Genomic DNA, 18,825 nt, shown 5'->3' with positions numbered 1-18,825 from the left:
TCCGTCTTCCCTCTCCCTTCTTGAGGAATCGGTTCGTCCTTTTGAGGATCGACTTTCAGGCTTGAAGAACAATATCCCATTTTGTCAATGTCCCAGAGAGAGATCAATAAAGTTTCGCAATGGTTGCAACGATCTCGAAACAGAGATCGTGATGCCTGCAGTCATTTTAGAGTCTCATTTTACGTCAATCAGCTGTTTTTTTCCTCTGGGTGTAACTGATAATGTGAGTAAAATTAACCTCAGATCAGCATGCCGGATCATCGGCATCAGAGGCTTTATAGACCAGATGAAGGATTTTACGATAAATCCATGTCATCCCAGAGGGGTTTCTGAATGTGTTTCATGTGAAGACATACTGTAAGGGGTCAGAGGTCATCTCGCTTGTTCACAGGGCTTAAAACATGATTTAAGAGAGCCGTGTCTCATGCACGCCGAGTCTGCCTTCAGTTATGTTTGGATAAGTTCCTCAGATGAAGTATAATAAAAAAGAAAACAGAGGTCCCTCAGCGCTCGCCTGCCTTCAGCCTGAACCGATCAAAGGAAATCGTGCTGCTAAAAAGAATCATTTTATGTTGTGTCAGTTATGATTTACAGATGGGACTTGGTACGTTTGGTGAACCACACGACCTTCAGCCTCAAAATGTCGAGCGTGATAACGCGATGAGAAGACGTGCCCCGTGTCTTTCTTTGCATTTCAGCGTCTTTATTGAGACATATGCGGAGAATAGGTCGAATTACAAAAGATGGGGCCGGACGAGATCGGATCAGACGGTATCAGATTAGATCAGATCACATCTGAAGGCGGAAGGAAAGAGAGAACGCTGCCGCCAACCGCTGCGCTGCGCGAGCTGTTTTGAGCAGAGTATGGTCGAAAAAGGAAATCCTGCGTTGGCCCAGATGCACCAGCTTTCATGTCTCAATTACATTAAAAAAAAAAAAAAAAAAAAGTATGTGAATCATCATCATGGCAACAAAAGACATGAGATGCATGAAAAGGTTTTACCTGACACGGGTGTGATACAGACATTACAGTGAAAGGATTCACTGGAGGACATGGAGATTCACAACCATCATCGAGAGACACACACACACACACACACACACACACACACACACACACACACACACACACACACACACAGCATGCTGCAACAGGCAGCAGGAGCTGAGAGAGCAGAGCGGTCCACAAATTGAGTGCTGCATGTGAATGAAGCACTGCGGTGTTGTAGCTTGTCACCAGCTACTGCCGTCTGTGCGGTGAAGCTACAGGAAGTGAAAGCACATGCTGGTCACATTTATTCTGAGCGATGGGGGAGAAAATATAGCTTTTTCGATGGCTAATAATAGAAATGTTTCTAGAGCAGCGTAGAAACTGTGTTTGTGTCACATACGTCCACTGGGAGAGTTTTGGGTGTTTTCAACGTTGTTTTATCAGCCAAGTCACTAGTTAATGATGTCACTGCTGTCTGCAAACAGCAGATACGTTCATCGTTGACCACTTGTATAAAATCACACATCACATTCTATGGTTATTAGTGTATTTTCGCATCAGGAGGTGGAGGGGATGGCATCCAATACAGCCATTTTATGCCAAACCGTATTGTTTTCCTAACCCTAACCCCTGAGTTCTGTGTTTTTTGAACAAGTCAACTTCAGTGATTAACACAAACTCATCAGTGTTAAAACGGTGGACTGAGCCACTGGGACGACACTCATATGATTTTAAGGAGCCAGAATGATACGGTAGTACGGTTAGTCGCCATCCTGGCAGTATCAACCCTCTATGGCATAATGTTAGCGTGACACCTAATCAAAAATGGGCAAAGAAGTGGAGTGTGGGCAGATCTTAGTGTGAGACTTGTTAGTTACACAAGCCCACGTAACTGGCAGCTACCAAGCTAACTGAGCAAATGTTACCTTAGACGATTCTGGCAGCTCTGTACTCGCTGCTGCAGATGTTGAGAAGAGAGAGCGAAGACATATTACCCGTTTAATCCAAAAACTTTCAAAAACATACTCAACTCCAGGTGTTTATTCCCCCAAAAGCTCAAGGCTCTGCCAGTGGCCGTCAACAGGCTCATGTTCATTTCTGCTGTAAATGTGGGCATTTTATCCCAGGCTCTTATGAGGACTGATTCGCCTTTGGAGTCGACATCAAGTGACCATTCAAGAAACCTGCAGTTTTTGGTATTTTAGACAACAATCTTTACAGGGCAGGCTGCCTGTTCTATATGTATTTATGCCTGTCTCTCCAGGAAAACTCTCTGCTGCACAAGAGAGCTGATGGATTGTAACATTTAAAGAAACAGTGTTTGGAATAAAAACAAAGAGGAGAGGGAAATATAAGACGTGCAGTCTGCACTGAGTCTTGTTGCTTTATTTGGTACAGAAGCAGGAGTCGTGCAGTGATTTAATGGTCCTGTTGAATCAGAGGAGAAAGTTATGGTTCCATTATTCATCCAATTTTCTCTTTTTAGTCCTTCGGGGCTCTGCCTCAAGAAGATGCCTTTTGAAGGTACGTGACATTTTGACCCAACAGTGATGAAAAGCTTGAGGAATATATCAACATTTTAGGAAATACGCTTATGTGATACCACTAATGATTAGTGAGCTTTATCTAACATAGACTGTGGATCAAATATTCATAGTAGAAAGAGTCAAAATGGACCTTGTTTGCAAGTGTCGTCTTATTTAAAGGGGTATTTTTAAAGCATACCGAGCGTTATCGTCTATTAACGTAATTTACAAAATGATCAGTGTGATGCGTTGAAGAGGACTTGAAACTAAAACTTGAGTCCATGAAATCGTCGAGTGAGAATTAGGGTCATTTTCTCATAAGCTTATATACAGTTTGAAAAACCAGTGGAATCTCCACCTGCTGGCCAAAGGAAAGACAGCAGTTCAGCAACAAAAAAAAAAAGGAACGTGCAACCGTACAGATTATACAAGGTCTTAATTGAACTGAATAAATGTATTTACTAATTTCCTGACAGACTCCTGAGTCAGCGCGAGCGAGTAAGTGCACTGATGTGGAGCCAGTGGAGCACTGCACCGTCGGATCAGTCGTTAATGGTATTGATGCCGATGCAATTTACGGGTTACATCACTGGTTAACAAATCAGCTGTGCCATAAACACTCCTCTGGAACAATCAATCATTCAATCCCCACCAATACTCTTACATAACTGAGCACTGAGCAGCATCAGCGGCAGCTGGGAGGTCGACTGAGTGTTCAGAAACACCTTTAACAGTTGGAGGCATCAGTTGGCGGCTCCTGAGCTCACCTCCCCTAAAAAAAGTCCAAAGAGAATATCCCAGCTGGGGTTTTTGTCTGCTGTCTCCGGGAGTTATTAGAGGTGCTCATGCAACGCGACTACCCTGTTTGGGGTTTTTTTGTCCTCCAGTTTGCCGGGGGGGCACGGCGAGGTTATCAGTAACACAGAGAGCGCGACACTATCCGCACAGACTATCAGTAATGCTCAGTAGCGCTACCGTACCCCCTCGAAGGGGAGGCGAGAGCAGCGGTACCCTCTCTAAGAAACCAGAGAGCGTCGGCAGAGGGGGTGGTGGGGGGGACGCAGAGGAAGCAACATGCTGAGACGCGAGGGAAACTATACGGAGGGCGCCGCGTACTGTCTGCAGGAAAAAAAAAAAGAGTGTGCGACTGTGCTTCTTCGCAGGCAGGGTTCTGTCAGAGTTTAGAGTGAGAGGTGTGTGGAGAAGGAAAAAAAGCGGGGGGGGGGTTAAGACAGGAAAAACACAGTGCAGTCTGGCTTCCAGCAGAGACTCGGGTTGCAGGGAAGGAGAGAAGAAGAAAAAAAGAAAACAACAGGAAGCAAACAGAGAGACAGCAAAAGGAGAAGGGTATAGCTTTCTATTTATAAACCTGCAAGAGAACCTCTGGATTGGGTTGTGGAAAACAAAACCGAAGGCAAGAGGGGGAAGGGGAAGGGGGGGTCCACAAAGAAAAAAGATGAGAAAGACGGATGGACGCAAAAGGGGAGCTAAGGGGGAAGCCGGAGTCGCCGGTGGACGGAGAAAGAGAGGAAGAGGAAGGTGGGGAGGGGGAGGTAGTGGTGGTGGAGGAGGAAGAATACATTTACCTTGACTGACACTGCGACAGGGAGAGAAAGCAGAATCCCCCCCACTCCACTCCAAGAAAACTGTAGCTCCATAACATCATGCGACACAATCTCTGCAGTGAGTTTTTTGCTGTAGGGGGGCTCCTCGCTGAAAATATACATATCACAGCATGCACACACAGATGCATGGAACCAACACACACACCTAGATTTTTCAGCCTTAATTAAACTAGTTTTCAAAGGCTGGGAGAAATTTTAAGTGGTGCAAACAGGGTACGACTCCTGCAACATGACGGACAGAAAACCGAGGAGGATGAAGACATATAAGACGGTCGATAACGTGCAGCAGATGAATGGAGACGCAGTGACATTTGGCGGGATCGATAACGTCTCAGAGACCCCGGACGTGTGGTCGCTTTTAGAAAACCGAATCCCCTCTTTTAATGTCTCATTGACATCCGTGCTGTCAATACCCTGCAGTGCAAAGGGAATCAATCTTTTTTTTTTTTTCTGAGAGGCCGGTGGGAGGTGGATCCAAGGCTCATAAATCACAGCTGCGGACCAGAAATAGAAGAAATCTGCAACATGACGTATGCTGAAAAATCAGACAGGATCCATCTCTAGAGAGTGTAATAGTTTCTTTTTGGTTTTTAAGTGAACAACCCACAGCCTGGTGTGGAGGGTAAAAATGCAACATGAATGTAAAGTGTGGAGCTGGTGTTCCCTCACTGTCGGCTCAAGGCCGCCCACTAGTGGTGGAGACGAAGCACCGCAGCTTCTCACACATTTAATGTTAGTGTCTGCGCAAAGAGGTGAGACTACAGGTGATGACAGTATTTTTTTTTTTTAGCTTTTTTCTTTTGTTACATTATTTCTTTTTTTAGACTTTTGGAAGAATAAATGAAAATATAAGAAATGCATAGTGAGGGGTTAGTTTCAGAAGATGAATAAGTTGTGTATTTAAACATAATTCCAGAAAACTTGTTTTTTCAAAAGGTGCATCGTACAAGTCTGTGGCAGAAATTCAGTGATATCACCAAGGAAAGACCACATCGCCCTCCTGCAGGTCGCTGCAGGAAGAATTGAATCTTGTCTTTTTCTCGTGAATGAATGAAAGTTTTAAGTGACATGCTCGCAACAACATCTGCCAGGTCGTATCTCTATAGAGGAACATGCAGCCCAGTCCTGCACAAAACTGTCACAGGTCATCACAATGTCAAGAACTGGGTTTTACATTGATTAAATTAATTGTTCTCAATCTTTCGAGAGAAATCATGATGCCTCGAAGAATCAATTTCCCCCCCTCCATAGAAAGACACTCACATTTAGCATGTAGCATGTTAGCAAGTATGATCATTTCAGCAACTTTTACTGCCAGAAACAACCACGATTGTGTTCCCTGTTCAACCAAGCCTGCGCACTTCTGTCAACACAGAAAAGTTCAAGCCTCCCCGTTAACGAAATGAATTTCTTGGGTTGTATACGGACATGTTTGATTGATCCAGTTCATCAACATGGAGAAGTTTGAGGCAAAGTCACATGAGAAATTGTTTGTAAGATGGTTTCACAGTTTGGGTGGTTCCCGGCCTCTTGCCTCGAGTGTGCTGCCATCAAGTGAAAGGGGGTTAAAACTCAAACCAGAGGTTGATGAATAAGCAATCAATTTTCCAGTCTGACGGGTGGAAGGTTATTTGATGATAACGCACAATTTAAAAAAAAACAAAAAAACCCCCAAAAAAACGAGATGATAAACTATGTTGTCATGATTTGAACGCCACGGGCGATTTGATAAATGGAGCCATTTGTTATTCATTTAACCGATCGGCCATTTATCATTCATCACATCAAAAGCATCATTCATCACATCGATAATTACGGACCGTGTTCCCCCACAGAGCTTCAGAAAGTGCAGAAAGTTGCAGGTTTGTCGTGGATCTTGTCTCGAATAAGGACAAATCAAACCCCCCTCACAGCCCGTCTGTTTTAACAGAGGTCATCACCGTTTGACTCCGACGCTGCAGGACCTCGGCTAATTGTCGCTGAAGGTGGGGAAGAAATCTGGCAAAAAGTCTCCAAAGAAGCAAAAGGTGCCATCGAGCCCGGTGAGGTTCACAGGAAAAACTGGGCAGAAAGACAAATCCAGCTGGGTTCTGGGAGTCACTTTTGGCAACTCGAGGAGAAGGGAGGAGATCACTCCCTCTCCAGAGGACAGACTGTGGACTGGAGGTCACAGGGACGGAGGGCAGTGCTTTTGTTTGATACGCAAAATCCGTCCTCGTCCTCCCCGGAGGGTGTGTGTGGATTACAGGGAGAGACAGGTTTCATCCTTCACCTTCCGAAAAAAGTGCACATTCACTTTTAGGGTCCACTATTTGATCCATGTTTGCCGAAAGAGGAGAAAAAGGTTGCTCCTCTGAAAATAATGATGGTGGAAAACTGATATAGATTCGCCACGTCAAGCAGAGGTCACAGAAATCACACTTATCAATATGTAATCAGATACAGACTGACACGAATCTAACAGCTGCATGTTTATGGGAGAACTGCAGCATATGTGAAAAAAAGTAGTATTTGTGGCTCCAGATGAGGCTGCATGTAATCTGATAAACTGCCTACAGTGATGTTACTCAATGGCAAAGTTGCATTGTGGGTAATGTCTAATAAAAGGCACAACCATCCTAAAAATAACATTTTAGTTGGAGGTTTTAGTTTTCACTCATCCCATGAGCAACTTATGAACAAAAAACACCTCGCATTAAACAACTTGGTGCAAGAACAAGTGATTAAAGGCTAACTCCACCCATTTTCAAACACTAAAGTGTGCGGTGTAAATGTAGTTTAAAGCCTTGTGTGGTTCCAGAGGAGAGAAGGTGCTCTGAGGGGGGCGTAGGTGCCACATTTGGAAATATATTCACAAATTCTTCTTCCTCCTTGCCTACATTACCCACAATGCAACTTTCACCACATTCATCCGTCTATAAAACTCTTTCTGGGGGGGCAAGAATTTATGGTAATAAAGTCAGGGTCTATTCTTTGTGTAGGAGATTTCCATAGAACAACAATACAGCTATGTGTGTGTGTGTGTGTGTGTGTGTGTGTGTGTGTGTGTGTGTGTGAGAGAGCTGTTTGGGTGTGTCACACTGAGAGTGGGAGGGGCCACGTCAAAGTTTCAGGAAGAGAGCGCCGCACCTGTCTGTCGGCCTGTGGCTCAAAGCAAAGTGCATGAAGAAGAAGGAGTAGCAGCTGATCGGCTCCACGTCAGAGGAAACAAACATGCAGAGTGAGTCCTTCTCTATCTCTCCTGTGTTTTATGACCCACATCTACCATTTTGTCTCCTAAAAGCCTCTGTTGGGTACAGTTGTTGTTGAGATTTAGTTCTGCGAGTTCAGTCGGAAGAAGAACAAACAGTGTGGCGTGAGCTTAAGTCTCCTACTTACAGTGGAGGGCCTGTGTTTGTTTGTTTTTTCTGGTATAGAAATGATCAAAATCTGATATTTTATAGTGAGCTTTCCTTGTTATTTGGGTTGACTTAACATCCTGAAATGATACTACACTTGTTTAATATGTGTCACCTGTATCAAATGAAAGTGAAAATAAAGGGATTTAAAGAAAGACAAAACTGACAAAACTTAACCAACAATCTGACACTAAACCCCAAGAAATCATTAAAAAACATACATTTAGCATGTAAACATGCTGATTCTGTGACACGTAGCTCTGGGGGGGGGGGGCTGTCGGAGAGCTTTGTTTTCTTTTAAACCTGACGCAGGTGCCGTCAGGTGGAAGGTCCAGAGTTTCTGCATTCCTCAGATAGTTACTCACCCCCTCGGCCGAACACGGCGACTCTCTTAAACACACTGTTCTCTGATACTACATGTCAAATTACTCCTGGGGAACTTTGGGACTCTTGGGAAAAGGCTGTTTTCTGGTCTTGTGCCTCCCGGGAGTCGCAATACCAGCAAACAACCTTTTCCGTTGTTAACATTTGTGCTGATTTGTTGCCTGTTTGTTCACACTCCCTTATCATCTCTCCAAGTGTAGTTTAAAGACTACAAAGGGGAAGTCTCCGTGCACCTCACCCTCTTCCCTCTTGATCCCGACAATCACAGAATCCCAATATCTACTCTTGCATGACCTTTGTTGATGGCGACAAATTGGTTCTGAGTTTTCAAGTTCAGCAGGGGTAGGCGTGGGAGGAAGTTCGGAAATGTGAGGGTGCCGCAAGAAAATCTCGAGGAGGTTTGAGGGGCGAGGGCGAATAAGAAAGCCGCGACACACTTTTCGATAGGGAGCACTTCGTCATGTTCTGTTTACCAAAGGGGCATCTGCGAAGGGGGGCTTTCACAGCACGGAGGCAACAAGTTGGCCGATTGACCTCGTGCCCAAGATCCAACGTATTCAACGTTTGTTTCGGTTTCACTGCAATTCCTTTTTGACCTATTTTCAGCTGAATAAGATATAGGACAAGGTACTTCATGTCCAATCTGATGAACCTTATTGTTTTCTGTAAAACACACCCAACAGACAAGCTGAGAAGAACCACAGTGTCCCAGCTTTTGGGATATCTCACGTCACGATACTAAAAAAACTACAGTTAATACTTGGTGTCGAGATACACCTCCTCAGCCTATTTCTAACACTGAGTCCCGATTTCACCTCTTTCTCATCAAACACAAATACTTTTCTTCACACCAGGACTGATTAAAGAAAAATAAATGCTTAGGCTATATATCATTAGCATTTTATGTAGGAGCAGCACCACGTCACCGTTCGCCTCCATCCAACACCCAACAGGGCGTTTTTTTTTTTTGTTTTTTTTGTTGAACATCATCTCATGTCTTTTGCTTGCAGTTAACTGCTAAACTGCTGTCCTGGAGGCAGTTTCACAGTTTCACACTTCACTTCATGTGACATGTGATCTTAGTTACTCATACGGAACATAAAGGTGTCAAAGGCCTTCTTGGTGCGGCGGCGAGAGATGCCGAAGGCCAAACACACATGTGGTATAAAGACAGTCGCATGCGTGTGAAAATATACATTTCTTATGTGGAAATCAAGTAAAAATAAAAAACATGAGCTGTGAAAATATTCAGGTCATTTATTCAGTCTTTAGTTTTTCATGTTAATCTTAACACCACAATTTTACAATTGTCTTCTGCATATGGAAATTCTAATCACGCATCACACATTATTCTCCTTTGCAGTCCAATTTTGAAATGTGTGAAAATGTTAGTTTGTGAATTCTCATCTGATTTCGTGTGCTGTGTTTTTGTTTTCACATGTGGAAATTTTAATCCACATAGGGGAAAAAAGCCACTAGCATATCACATGTGGAAAAAATTTGTCTTGTGAAAAAAAGCAAGTTAATTGTGAAAATGTCCAGTTCTCATGTGTCGTTATTTTCTTCACAGGTGGTAAACATCCTGTTCACGTGTGAAAATAGCAAAATGCGAGTGAAAATGTGGAATTCATATGTTAAAAAAGCCCATTTCACATGATTTAATATGCAATGGTTTGTTTCCACATGTAGACATTTTAATCCACATGTGAGAAAAAGCCAATCACATTTGAACTTAGGTTAAAATCTTCATTTGTAAGTGGAAAAACAGCAATTGCATGTGACATTACATTTGTTTTGTTTTCATTCAAATGTTAGTTTACATGGAAAATAGACAACAAGGCAAAATATTCAATTCATTTGTGAAAATGTGTCGTCCAAATTTCAAATGTGACATATTTGAAACACAGAAATGGGAGAAAATGCTGAATTCACATGTGAAATTCCACGTTCCAATGTTTTGCTTCCAACATATGTGATTAACATTTACATTCCTTCAGTTCACATTTGAAGAAAGGGTAAAATGTTCGTATATTCATGATTGTAAGTGTTTTGATGTTGAAATGTGTATTCACAGGTGAGAAAAGCCAATTAAATGTCCAATATTATTTCAATATCACATTGAAAATGTTAGTTTAGATCTGAAATTAATATCACGTGTGAAAATATTCAAAATCGGGAAACATAAATATCGAATTTGTGATTATTTTTTTATGTGTATCCAGTCTAATAAAATACCTAAGTGCCTGTGCATCTAATCTCTATCATGTCTCTCCTCTTTCCTCCAGACATTAGCTCCCCGGGGGGCCGGGTCCTCTCTGAGGAGCAGTTCACCTGCTCCATCTGCCTGGAGGTGTTCGTGGAGCCCGTCTCCACGCCCTGCGGACACAGCTTCTGCAAGGCCTGCCTGCAGGGCTACTGGAACCACAGCAAGAAGTTCGTCTGCCCCATGTGCAAGAAGACCTACTCCAAAAAGCCCGAGATGAGCGTCAACAGGGTCCTGGCTGAGATCTCCACCCAGTTCCAGGGGCTGGTCATGTCCGGAGGAGCCGGGGGAGGTGGGGCCTCGTCACGGGGATCCACGCTGAACCTGAGCTCGGACACGGGCCAGGGGAGCTCCACAGGGCAGGACACGGGGGAGTTCGCCCGGCCCGGAGATGTTCCCTGCGACGCCTGCATCGGCAGGAAGTTAAAGGCGCTCAAGTCCTGTGTGAACTGCCCCGGGTCGTTCTGCGAGACACACCTCAGACATCATAAAAAGGTCAGTTTTTCTTCTTTCTTTACGATTATTGCACGGTAATAAAGATGTTTCCTTTCTCCTTCGCGAGATTACCTGCCGTCACGTGGTTTGTTTCTCCTGCATTTGCCCCCGTTCAAACCCACGGCTGTCCTCCTCCCTGCAGGTGAGGTCTCTGATATCTCATCGTCTGATCGAACCCACCTTCAACCTGGAGGACAAGATCTGCAAGAAGCACGAGCGTCTTCTGGAGGCCTACTGCCGCACGGATCACACCTGCATCTGCACGACCTGCGCCGAGGTCGCTCACAAGTCCCACGACATCGTCTCCACCGACCACGAGTGGAAGAAGAAGACGGTGAGCCGCGTTAAATAATGTTCGAAGGCTAACTGCAGTGATTGATCCGTATATTTTGATTGGATTTGGATCGTTGAAGGACTTTCATGTGATTCTCATGCTGTAGAACTGTGTCTGAGTTTATTTCTGTGAGCCACAACCCTGATCTCTTCTTCTCACAGAGCAATCTGAGCAAGAAGAGGTCCGAGCTCAAGCATCTGATCAAGGAGAGGGCCAAGAAACTGGATGAGATCAAACAATCCATCAAGGTCATCAAGGTGAGTCAGCTGGAGTCTAAAAGAAGAGGACTTGCTGGGGAGCGAGCGAGTCGGAACTGTGAGTGTGTGTCCAGGAAACATGGCTGACGAAACACAATGTGTTTGAACATTTAGATTTCAACTTTCAGCTCTTAACGCATAAGATCAGTGCAAGAAACAGCTAGTTTACTTTACTAATGTGGTGAATTGAGGGTTGAATCCAACCACTCAGGAGTGTGCGATCAAAAGTGAGACTTTGAAAATGTTGAGGGAACAAAGCTGGTGAGAGTCTCAGCGGCTGTCACAGAGTGAACATGAACCACCCTTATTTAATCAGACAGCAACTTGCTTTAGCTGAACAAATCGGTCTTCTAGATCAAATCCATGTTTGTCATGTAGTTGATTTTCAAAGCAGCGCATCATGTGTTTTATTGTCCGTCCGTCTGTACTGTACTGTCCCATCATGTGCTGCATGTTAAATATTTGTCCAGTCCTCTCTAATGTGCCGAAGCTCAAAAAGCTTTATTTGCACTCTGATCCAGGCGAGCACACGAGAGCGCTGTGACGTGACGCACAGCTGTTAATGGGGTAATATTTCACTTACAGAGTCACTTTTATTTTATTTAATCTTGTTTCCCTCGTCGTTATTCAGCCAGGATGGTCCCACAGATACAATATACAAACAAAAATCTGACAAAAACTTATTTGACCACTTTCAGTCTGGAGGGACGGTGACCCATATTTCAAAGTAAAATGACAATATATTTGAGAAAATGTAACATTCGGTTAGCCGACAGCTAACGTTAGCTGACTCGAACACAGCAGCATGACATAAACCTCTCGTTTGAGCTTCCCACCGCCAGTGTTATGTCAATGGAAAATGGATGCCGTGTGAACCCGGTGCACTTACATGTCCCTTTAAAGAAAACCTGCAACATGTTTGCTTGCCGACATCTCTGTCGTGCCTCTCGTGCTCTGCGGTTTAGAAGAGCGCCGGCAGGTTATTCAATGTGTTTACTCTGGAGGACTCAGATCCACGTCTGTGGCTGTCCAACCGGTGAGACCGGAGGAAAAAAACCTCCAGTCTCCCACACCTGGTTCTTACCTGCTTACTCATTACAGTACCTGCCTTTGTTCATTTCAATTAAAGGATTGTAATTGGAGTCGTGAAACAAATATGCTGGTGCGGTTTTGAATGGTTTTTTTATGACTGTCTGATGAGTCTTATGTGTTTGTCAAACCCGCAAAATGAAACACAACTACGCCAAAGTAAATTCTCATTGGCAAACGTCCCAGATTCAGAGCAGCTCCCATGATTTCCTGCTTTGCGACATTTTTATCTACGTCTTTAAATACAACAAGGATTCAGTTACTAGACCATTTGTGTTTTATACAAACACACACACACGACTGCACATGTGCATGTTGCCGTGTACGCGCCAACATTTTCTAGATAAACGCTTTTGATTACACTTTAGTTTCGCTTGTATGCTGTAAAATAACAACAACCGGTGTCTGGTAACCCATGCTGGGTAAGTCTGAGATTTGTTGGTTTCTTTCACCTGGCTGCAGACCGACGCAACCGGTTTGTCCAGTTGTTCAAGCAGCAGTCAGACACTCGGGGAAACCCACAATCATCTGTAGCATTTCACAGGCTAATTTGGTTAGAGGCAAGTTTATTTATATATCACCCCCGAAACAACAAGGCAACTCAAGTTAATGTCTTTTGTTCAGAGGACAAAAAGGCATTTAGACAATTTATAAAACAAACACGAATTAATATAAGATGGGTGAAATAAACAGGATTTAAAATAGTGCAGCAGGTAGAAATATGTTGTTTAAGTTTCTTGAGCTTGTTCCACATTTAAAAGATGTTTATGTATTTCACCCATCTCCTATAATTTTATAAACAAAGGAAAGCAACAATAGAGACATTAAATATGGTGAAATGGAAACCAGTTTCCCTTCAAACAGGTTTAAAATACTTAATTCTGAAGTCTGGATATAGATTCAATGGGCAACCATAAAGTTCAAAACTTTAAAAACTTCCCAATGTCAGCCCTTCCTGATGGTTTTATTGTAAACGCTGCTCACACAAAGAAAGGCCAGAACACTAGTGACCAGAGACCAACACAGACATCTGCTTTCTTTTCTTTCCCGGCTTCTGGCTGCTAGCGGTAGCCATGCTGCTAATGGTTGCGTTAGCAGCACGGCTACCGCTAGCAGCCCGGTTACTGTAGGCCTGAGAATCCCAGTTTTACAGGTTTTGTACTTACTGATATAGTAGGAAAAATTCCAACTTGATGTCGGCTTTGAACCCTCTCAAGTCCTCGACGAAGGGGAAACACGAGCTTTTTCCACTGAGTGAATGCCGTCTGGTCGCTCTGGTTTTTCCATGGTTTCTGTCACTCTTCCTCTTTGCCTTCTTTGCTTCCTTCATTCATCTTTCCTTGTTGCACCAACTCTGGCTGTTCAACAATTGCTGCCAAGGACAAAAAAAAAGTTTCCCATTCTGGTTGCATGAAAATTTATCTGGGAAACATCCAGCCTGTCGGCAGAAATCATGGTGAAAATAAAAAATAATATAGTAACAACACGGATTTGCTCTTAATCTCCTCTCTGTCCGGACTCTCTCCTCTTGCAGGCGAGCGCTCAGAAGGAGTTGGAGGAGAGCTGGCAGGTGTACGCCGAGCTGCAGCGCATGGTGGAGCAGAGTCAGGCGGAGCTGGTGGAGGTGATCGCCACGAGGCAGCGCGACGCCGAGCGCCATGCGCAGGAGCTGGCCCGAGGCCTGGAGAACGAGCTCAGCCAGCTGAGGAGGAGGAGCAACGAGCTGGAGGCCTTCGCCCAGACCCAGGACAAGGTGGTCTTCCTGCAGGTAGGACGGGTTGGGTTTTTCTCTGTTCAGATGGTATATTTAGCTGCAATATCTAAGAATTGGTCGCCTGGTGATTTAAATTATGGGGCATAACATCATCAGAGTAACCGCTAATGGCTGCTAACTTTCACTGTCGTTAGCTTGTTGTTTTACTATCAGGCAATCAAACTGGCGAAGGGGCTAACTGGTTAGCATGCTAACTTCAATAGATATCTTAGGTTTTCAACATTACATCAAAACTTTTATATCTTCACATTTTGTTGATGAGTGTTTCAAACTAAAATTCTTCCATACTGCACTTTTTAAAGAGCATTTCAACGTTTCAAATGAAAATTGTGTTGTTATTTTTCAGTGCTGACTGCTGTTTACCCTGAGCTTTTGTTTCTTAACCACAGGAAATGATGCAAGATGCTTTTTTTTTTGTTTTTTTCAAATTTCAAAACTACACATTGGGCTGTGCGCCCTCCTCCACAGCGCCACACTTCTCTCCAGCCCCTCTTGACGCCGCTCCTTCCCGATTCTTTCATTCCGATTAATCATCAATATTTCACGCGGGCAACACATTCCAGCTGTAATTTTAAAAATGCATGCTGGCATTTCAAGGGTGACTTCATTAGCTTCCCAGCGCGCTAGCCTACATACACAAACCACACTTAATATGCATTTAGGGCACAGCGAGGGAGCTAATTAGTTAAAATGCTCCGGCCTTGAGACACAGAAGTGTTTCTTACACACGGTGATGAAAATCTGAAGGATATCCATATTAATAAAATCATTTCATCGGCCAGGCTTGAACAATATATATATACTTTAAAAAATCTCCTTCTTCTATCATCATTAATTATCTGAATAATATAACAGCCAATTATCTCCACGGTTGCAGCAGCTGTAGTTGTTCAGAGATTTGTGACGCGACATCAAACGCCTGTAAGAAGAAGAGAGCCAGCTGTTATGAAAGATCCCCCTCCTGCATTCATCCTGGACTGTTTACGCAGATAAAATGTTGATTTTTTTTTCTCTCTCCCTCTCTCTCTCTCTCATGAAAGACGTCTTTGAAGCTTTTGAATTTTTTTTTCTCTGGATAACGTGAGGCGAGGCAAAGGCGCATAGTCACAAAAAAAACAAAAAATAAACCAGAGCAGACGTCGAGTGTGCAGACGGATGTGTTCACAGTTCTGTTTCTGTCAGTCCTCTGATAAGAATTCACTGATCTGGACAAAGTCCCGCATGAGTGCTCTTTGATTTTTCTGTCAAAGTGATAATGTGCAAAGTGTTCTGTGATGGTCAGAGATAAATCTGCACTTCATCAAGATTGTTTTTCCCCCCCGGAGCTGTTAAATTCGGCGCTGAATGTACGATTGTTTCTGACTCGTCTGCAGCGACCCATTGGTGTCACATTCGATGAGGCCCGTTCACGCCGAACACTGTGTCCCCCCCTGCCCCCGGAGGCATCATTACATTTTAATTTCATCTCAACCTTGCATAACCTTGCTCTTCCATTTTCCATCTGCAGAACCTGACGACGCTGACGCCCCCGCCCGAGCCCACCGATTGGTCGGCGGTCAGCATCAACACCGACCTCTACCTGGGAACCATCCGCTCCTCCGTCAGCAGCCTCATTGACAAGTTCCAGGAGGAGCTCAGGCGGCTGTACGGGAAAGGTAGTTGATTCTTCTCTCTGTAACCCCATTAAATAAGTACATGAACAAGAATGTATCACATACTAATGACATTATGAGTCATATACAGGGCTGGACAAAATAAAAGGAACACCTCAACAATACCACAAGACTTTGAAACATTATATATATATATATATATATATATATATATATATATATATATATATATATATATATATATATATATATATATATATATATATATGAATTTAAAAATCTGTAAAAATCTGTAAAAACAAGGTGAAAATATTGTCATAACACTGATTTAATGACATGAATGATGAAAAAGGAAACCTAGCATGTTTAAATGTGTGATCTACATACATAAAATATGTTTCATTTGTTATTGTAGTGGACTGTTAGGTGTCACGCTGTAAATACTTGAGAACACATCGTAAATAATCTTCTTTGAAATGAGATACACCAACATGTTCTGTATCCTTTCAAAATAAAAGTAAAGCAATAAGTAAGCTATACCCCACCAAGTTTCAGTGCTTCCTGCCGTCCCCATCGGGTGTAAATCAGCAACATTAAAGCGTCTGTGCCGGGTGTGTGGACGGACTCTGCGGACTTGCGTTAAAATCCCCCGTCTCGTATTCAATACCATCTGTACTTCCTGTTCAGAATCCAAAACGGTGATATGTAGGTCAGCGTGCGAGAGCTTTGAAATAGAAAAGTGACTCATCATTGCACCAACCACAAACCAGCACCACCACGCTCACACGTTCACACACACAAGATGGTGGGACAGATGGAGATGGTGTTGATGGCACAGTTCATCCACTCTGAGAGGCAGCAGCAGAGAGAGAGAGCGAGCTGACTGACAGCAGCACATGTTAGCAGCATTTACAGCTCTGGATTAGATCGACATGTTTACCACCCACACGTGCCATCTGCTTTGACTTTGACTCTGTAGCTGAATGATTTGCTCACTTGGTCTCTGTCTCTTTCTCTCTCTTTCTGTCTACGTCTTACTCTCTCTCTCTCTCTTGTTCCCTCAGAGCTCCGGAAGGTGCAGAACTACTCAAGTGAGTAAGACTTTTTGAAATGTCTGCTTGATGATCAGCAGGAGTCGTGGCTTTCTCGCACTGGAGTTTGTTTTTTGACAGTCTCGAGCAGCGGAACGACGCTTTGATGTGATGTTCTGTTCCAGAAATGGGCCACTAGATGGCGCCACATCTTCAGAGCACAGGCAGGCTCAGTCTGAGGGCGTTTGGCCAACTGAAGGGTGTCAAATTACCAAACTTTATTCACTGAAGTCGATTAAAGAATCTCTGATCTCGAGCTCAGTTCTGCGGCCAATTTCTGATCAGCCCGTATCACTTTCAGGCTTTTAAATGAAAATGAACAACTTCTGGTTAGTTTTAAGAGCCCATCCACTTCCAGTTGATTCATTTGCTGAACAGATGCAGGTGAAACTCCCCACCCAGCGTCTCATTCTGCCCTGCTCTCTCTAGGTGAGGTGATACTGGATCCCGCAACGGCCCAGAGGAATCTGGTCGTGTCCGAAGACGGTCGCCAGGTGAGGTACGAGGAGCGCAAGACCTCCCACTCGGAGGGTCCCAAGCGCTTCAGCCCGGCCCTCTTCGTCCTGGGCCGAGAGGGTCTGAGCTCGGGGCGCCACTACTGGGAGGTGGACACGGGCCGCAAGATGGCCTGGACGCTCGGCGTGGCAAGCGGCTCGGCCCGCCGCAAGGGTGAGATCAAGCTGAGCCCAGAGGGGGGATACTGGTGCCTGTGGCTGAAGGGCGGAGAGGTGAAGGCCTTGACGTCGACTCGCCTCCCTCTCATGCTGCAGTCGCAACCCAGCAAAGTGGGAATCTTCCTGGATTATGAAGGAGGCCAGGTCTCTTTCTACGACGTGAAGGCCCGCCTGCACCTCTACACCTTCACCCATTCGTTCAGCGAGAGCCTCTACCCAATCTTCAGCCCCTGTCTCATCAAGGACGGGAATAACACGGCCCCTCTCATTATAACCCCCGTCAAACACACCTGAGAGCGACAGCCGCTCAGACATGAAGGAAGAGATTAAGAACGGGCCATTTTGTCCTTTATTTGGTCTGAAAACATCACGTTTCTCAGTGAGCCGACTCCATGACAGTTTTTACTTGATTGCACTTTACCTCAAACAACTTTGGACAGATTAAAGTCAAAACCCACTACAACACTTTATCACCACAAGGACGTGTTATTGCATTCACTGAAGTGAAATCAGGATCCATCCAGGTCCAGTAAAGGCCGCTGACCCACAGAGGGACTGTTTGGTAGTAATAAAATGAAAGCAAGCATCGTGTTTCCAGTGTGTTTGGGTCAATAATTATGACTGACTTGACACACATTACATTGAAATGCATCGATAGTTTGGTTCCCTATAAGTTGACATGTTGTTTTTATACTGTATATTCTTATCTCAGATATACAGAAGAGGATTAGGGCCAATGACTCCTATTGGAAATTTAGGAAGGCTGGAAACATCACAAAATGGTACGGGATTAAGACTTTAAACTCATTTTGACACTGGCGCTAATCCCCTTCTGTACAAATTGTTTATAATGAAAACGTGATGGATCATTTTGCTGTACGACACGTTGACCCGTGGTACTTACGTTTCGTAGCCACGGTTCAGCCGGATGTGTTCAGGAAAGCAGTTGTGTTGAAATAATTCTTCACTTCCGGCACTTTTCTCGCTATCTAAGTCTTTGCTGAACGGTTTCCATGAGGTTTGAGATAATGAAGTTAAATAGATACATGTGCTGTGTTTGGGCTACAGGGGGAGGCAACAAGGGATGTTTGCACATACTGCCATAATAAAGCTGTTTCCAAGTTTAATTTACAGTTTAACGTGGACGTAGAATTCATGCTCTGTATTTTTATATCAAACGTTTGCTTTTGTACCTTTTTATTTTCCTGAACTTGTTCAATAAAGATCCACTGCCACATGCGTTCTGTTCAGCTGGTGAGTGAAGGATTTGTCTTCGAGCTTGTTCCAGAAGTGTTTAGCTCCTGAATGCAG

General features: G+C 44.0%; 1 protein-coding gene across 1 annotated transcript; it reads left to right on the top strand.

The window, feature by feature from the left end:
• Positions 1-7,252: 7,252 nt before the first annotated feature.
• Positions 7,253-18,764, top strand: LOC119027176 (nuclear factor 7, brain-like). The gene is made up of 8 exons (XM_037112129.1): positions 7,253-7,362; positions 10,210-10,682; positions 10,825-11,016; positions 11,178-11,273; positions 13,897-14,130; positions 15,644-15,791; positions 16,814-16,840; positions 17,270-18,764. The coding sequence occupies exons 1-8, from the start codon at positions 7,356-7,358 to the stop codon at positions 17,806-17,808; spliced, it is 1,716 nt and encodes a 571-aa protein (XP_036968024.1). The 5' UTR covers positions 7,253-7,355; the 3' UTR covers positions 17,809-18,764.
• Positions 18,765-18,825: the final 61 nt, after the last annotated feature.

The sequence above is a fragment of the Acanthopagrus latus genome, chromosome 10 (genome assembly GCF_904848185.1).
Source record: "Acanthopagrus latus isolate v.2019 chromosome 10, fAcaLat1.1, whole genome shotgun sequence".
Taxonomy (NCBI): Eukaryota; Metazoa; Chordata; class Actinopteri; order Spariformes; family Sparidae; genus Acanthopagrus; species Acanthopagrus latus.
The sequence above is the reverse complement of the archived record's forward strand: the minus strand, read 5'-3'. Positions and strand labels throughout refer to the sequence as shown.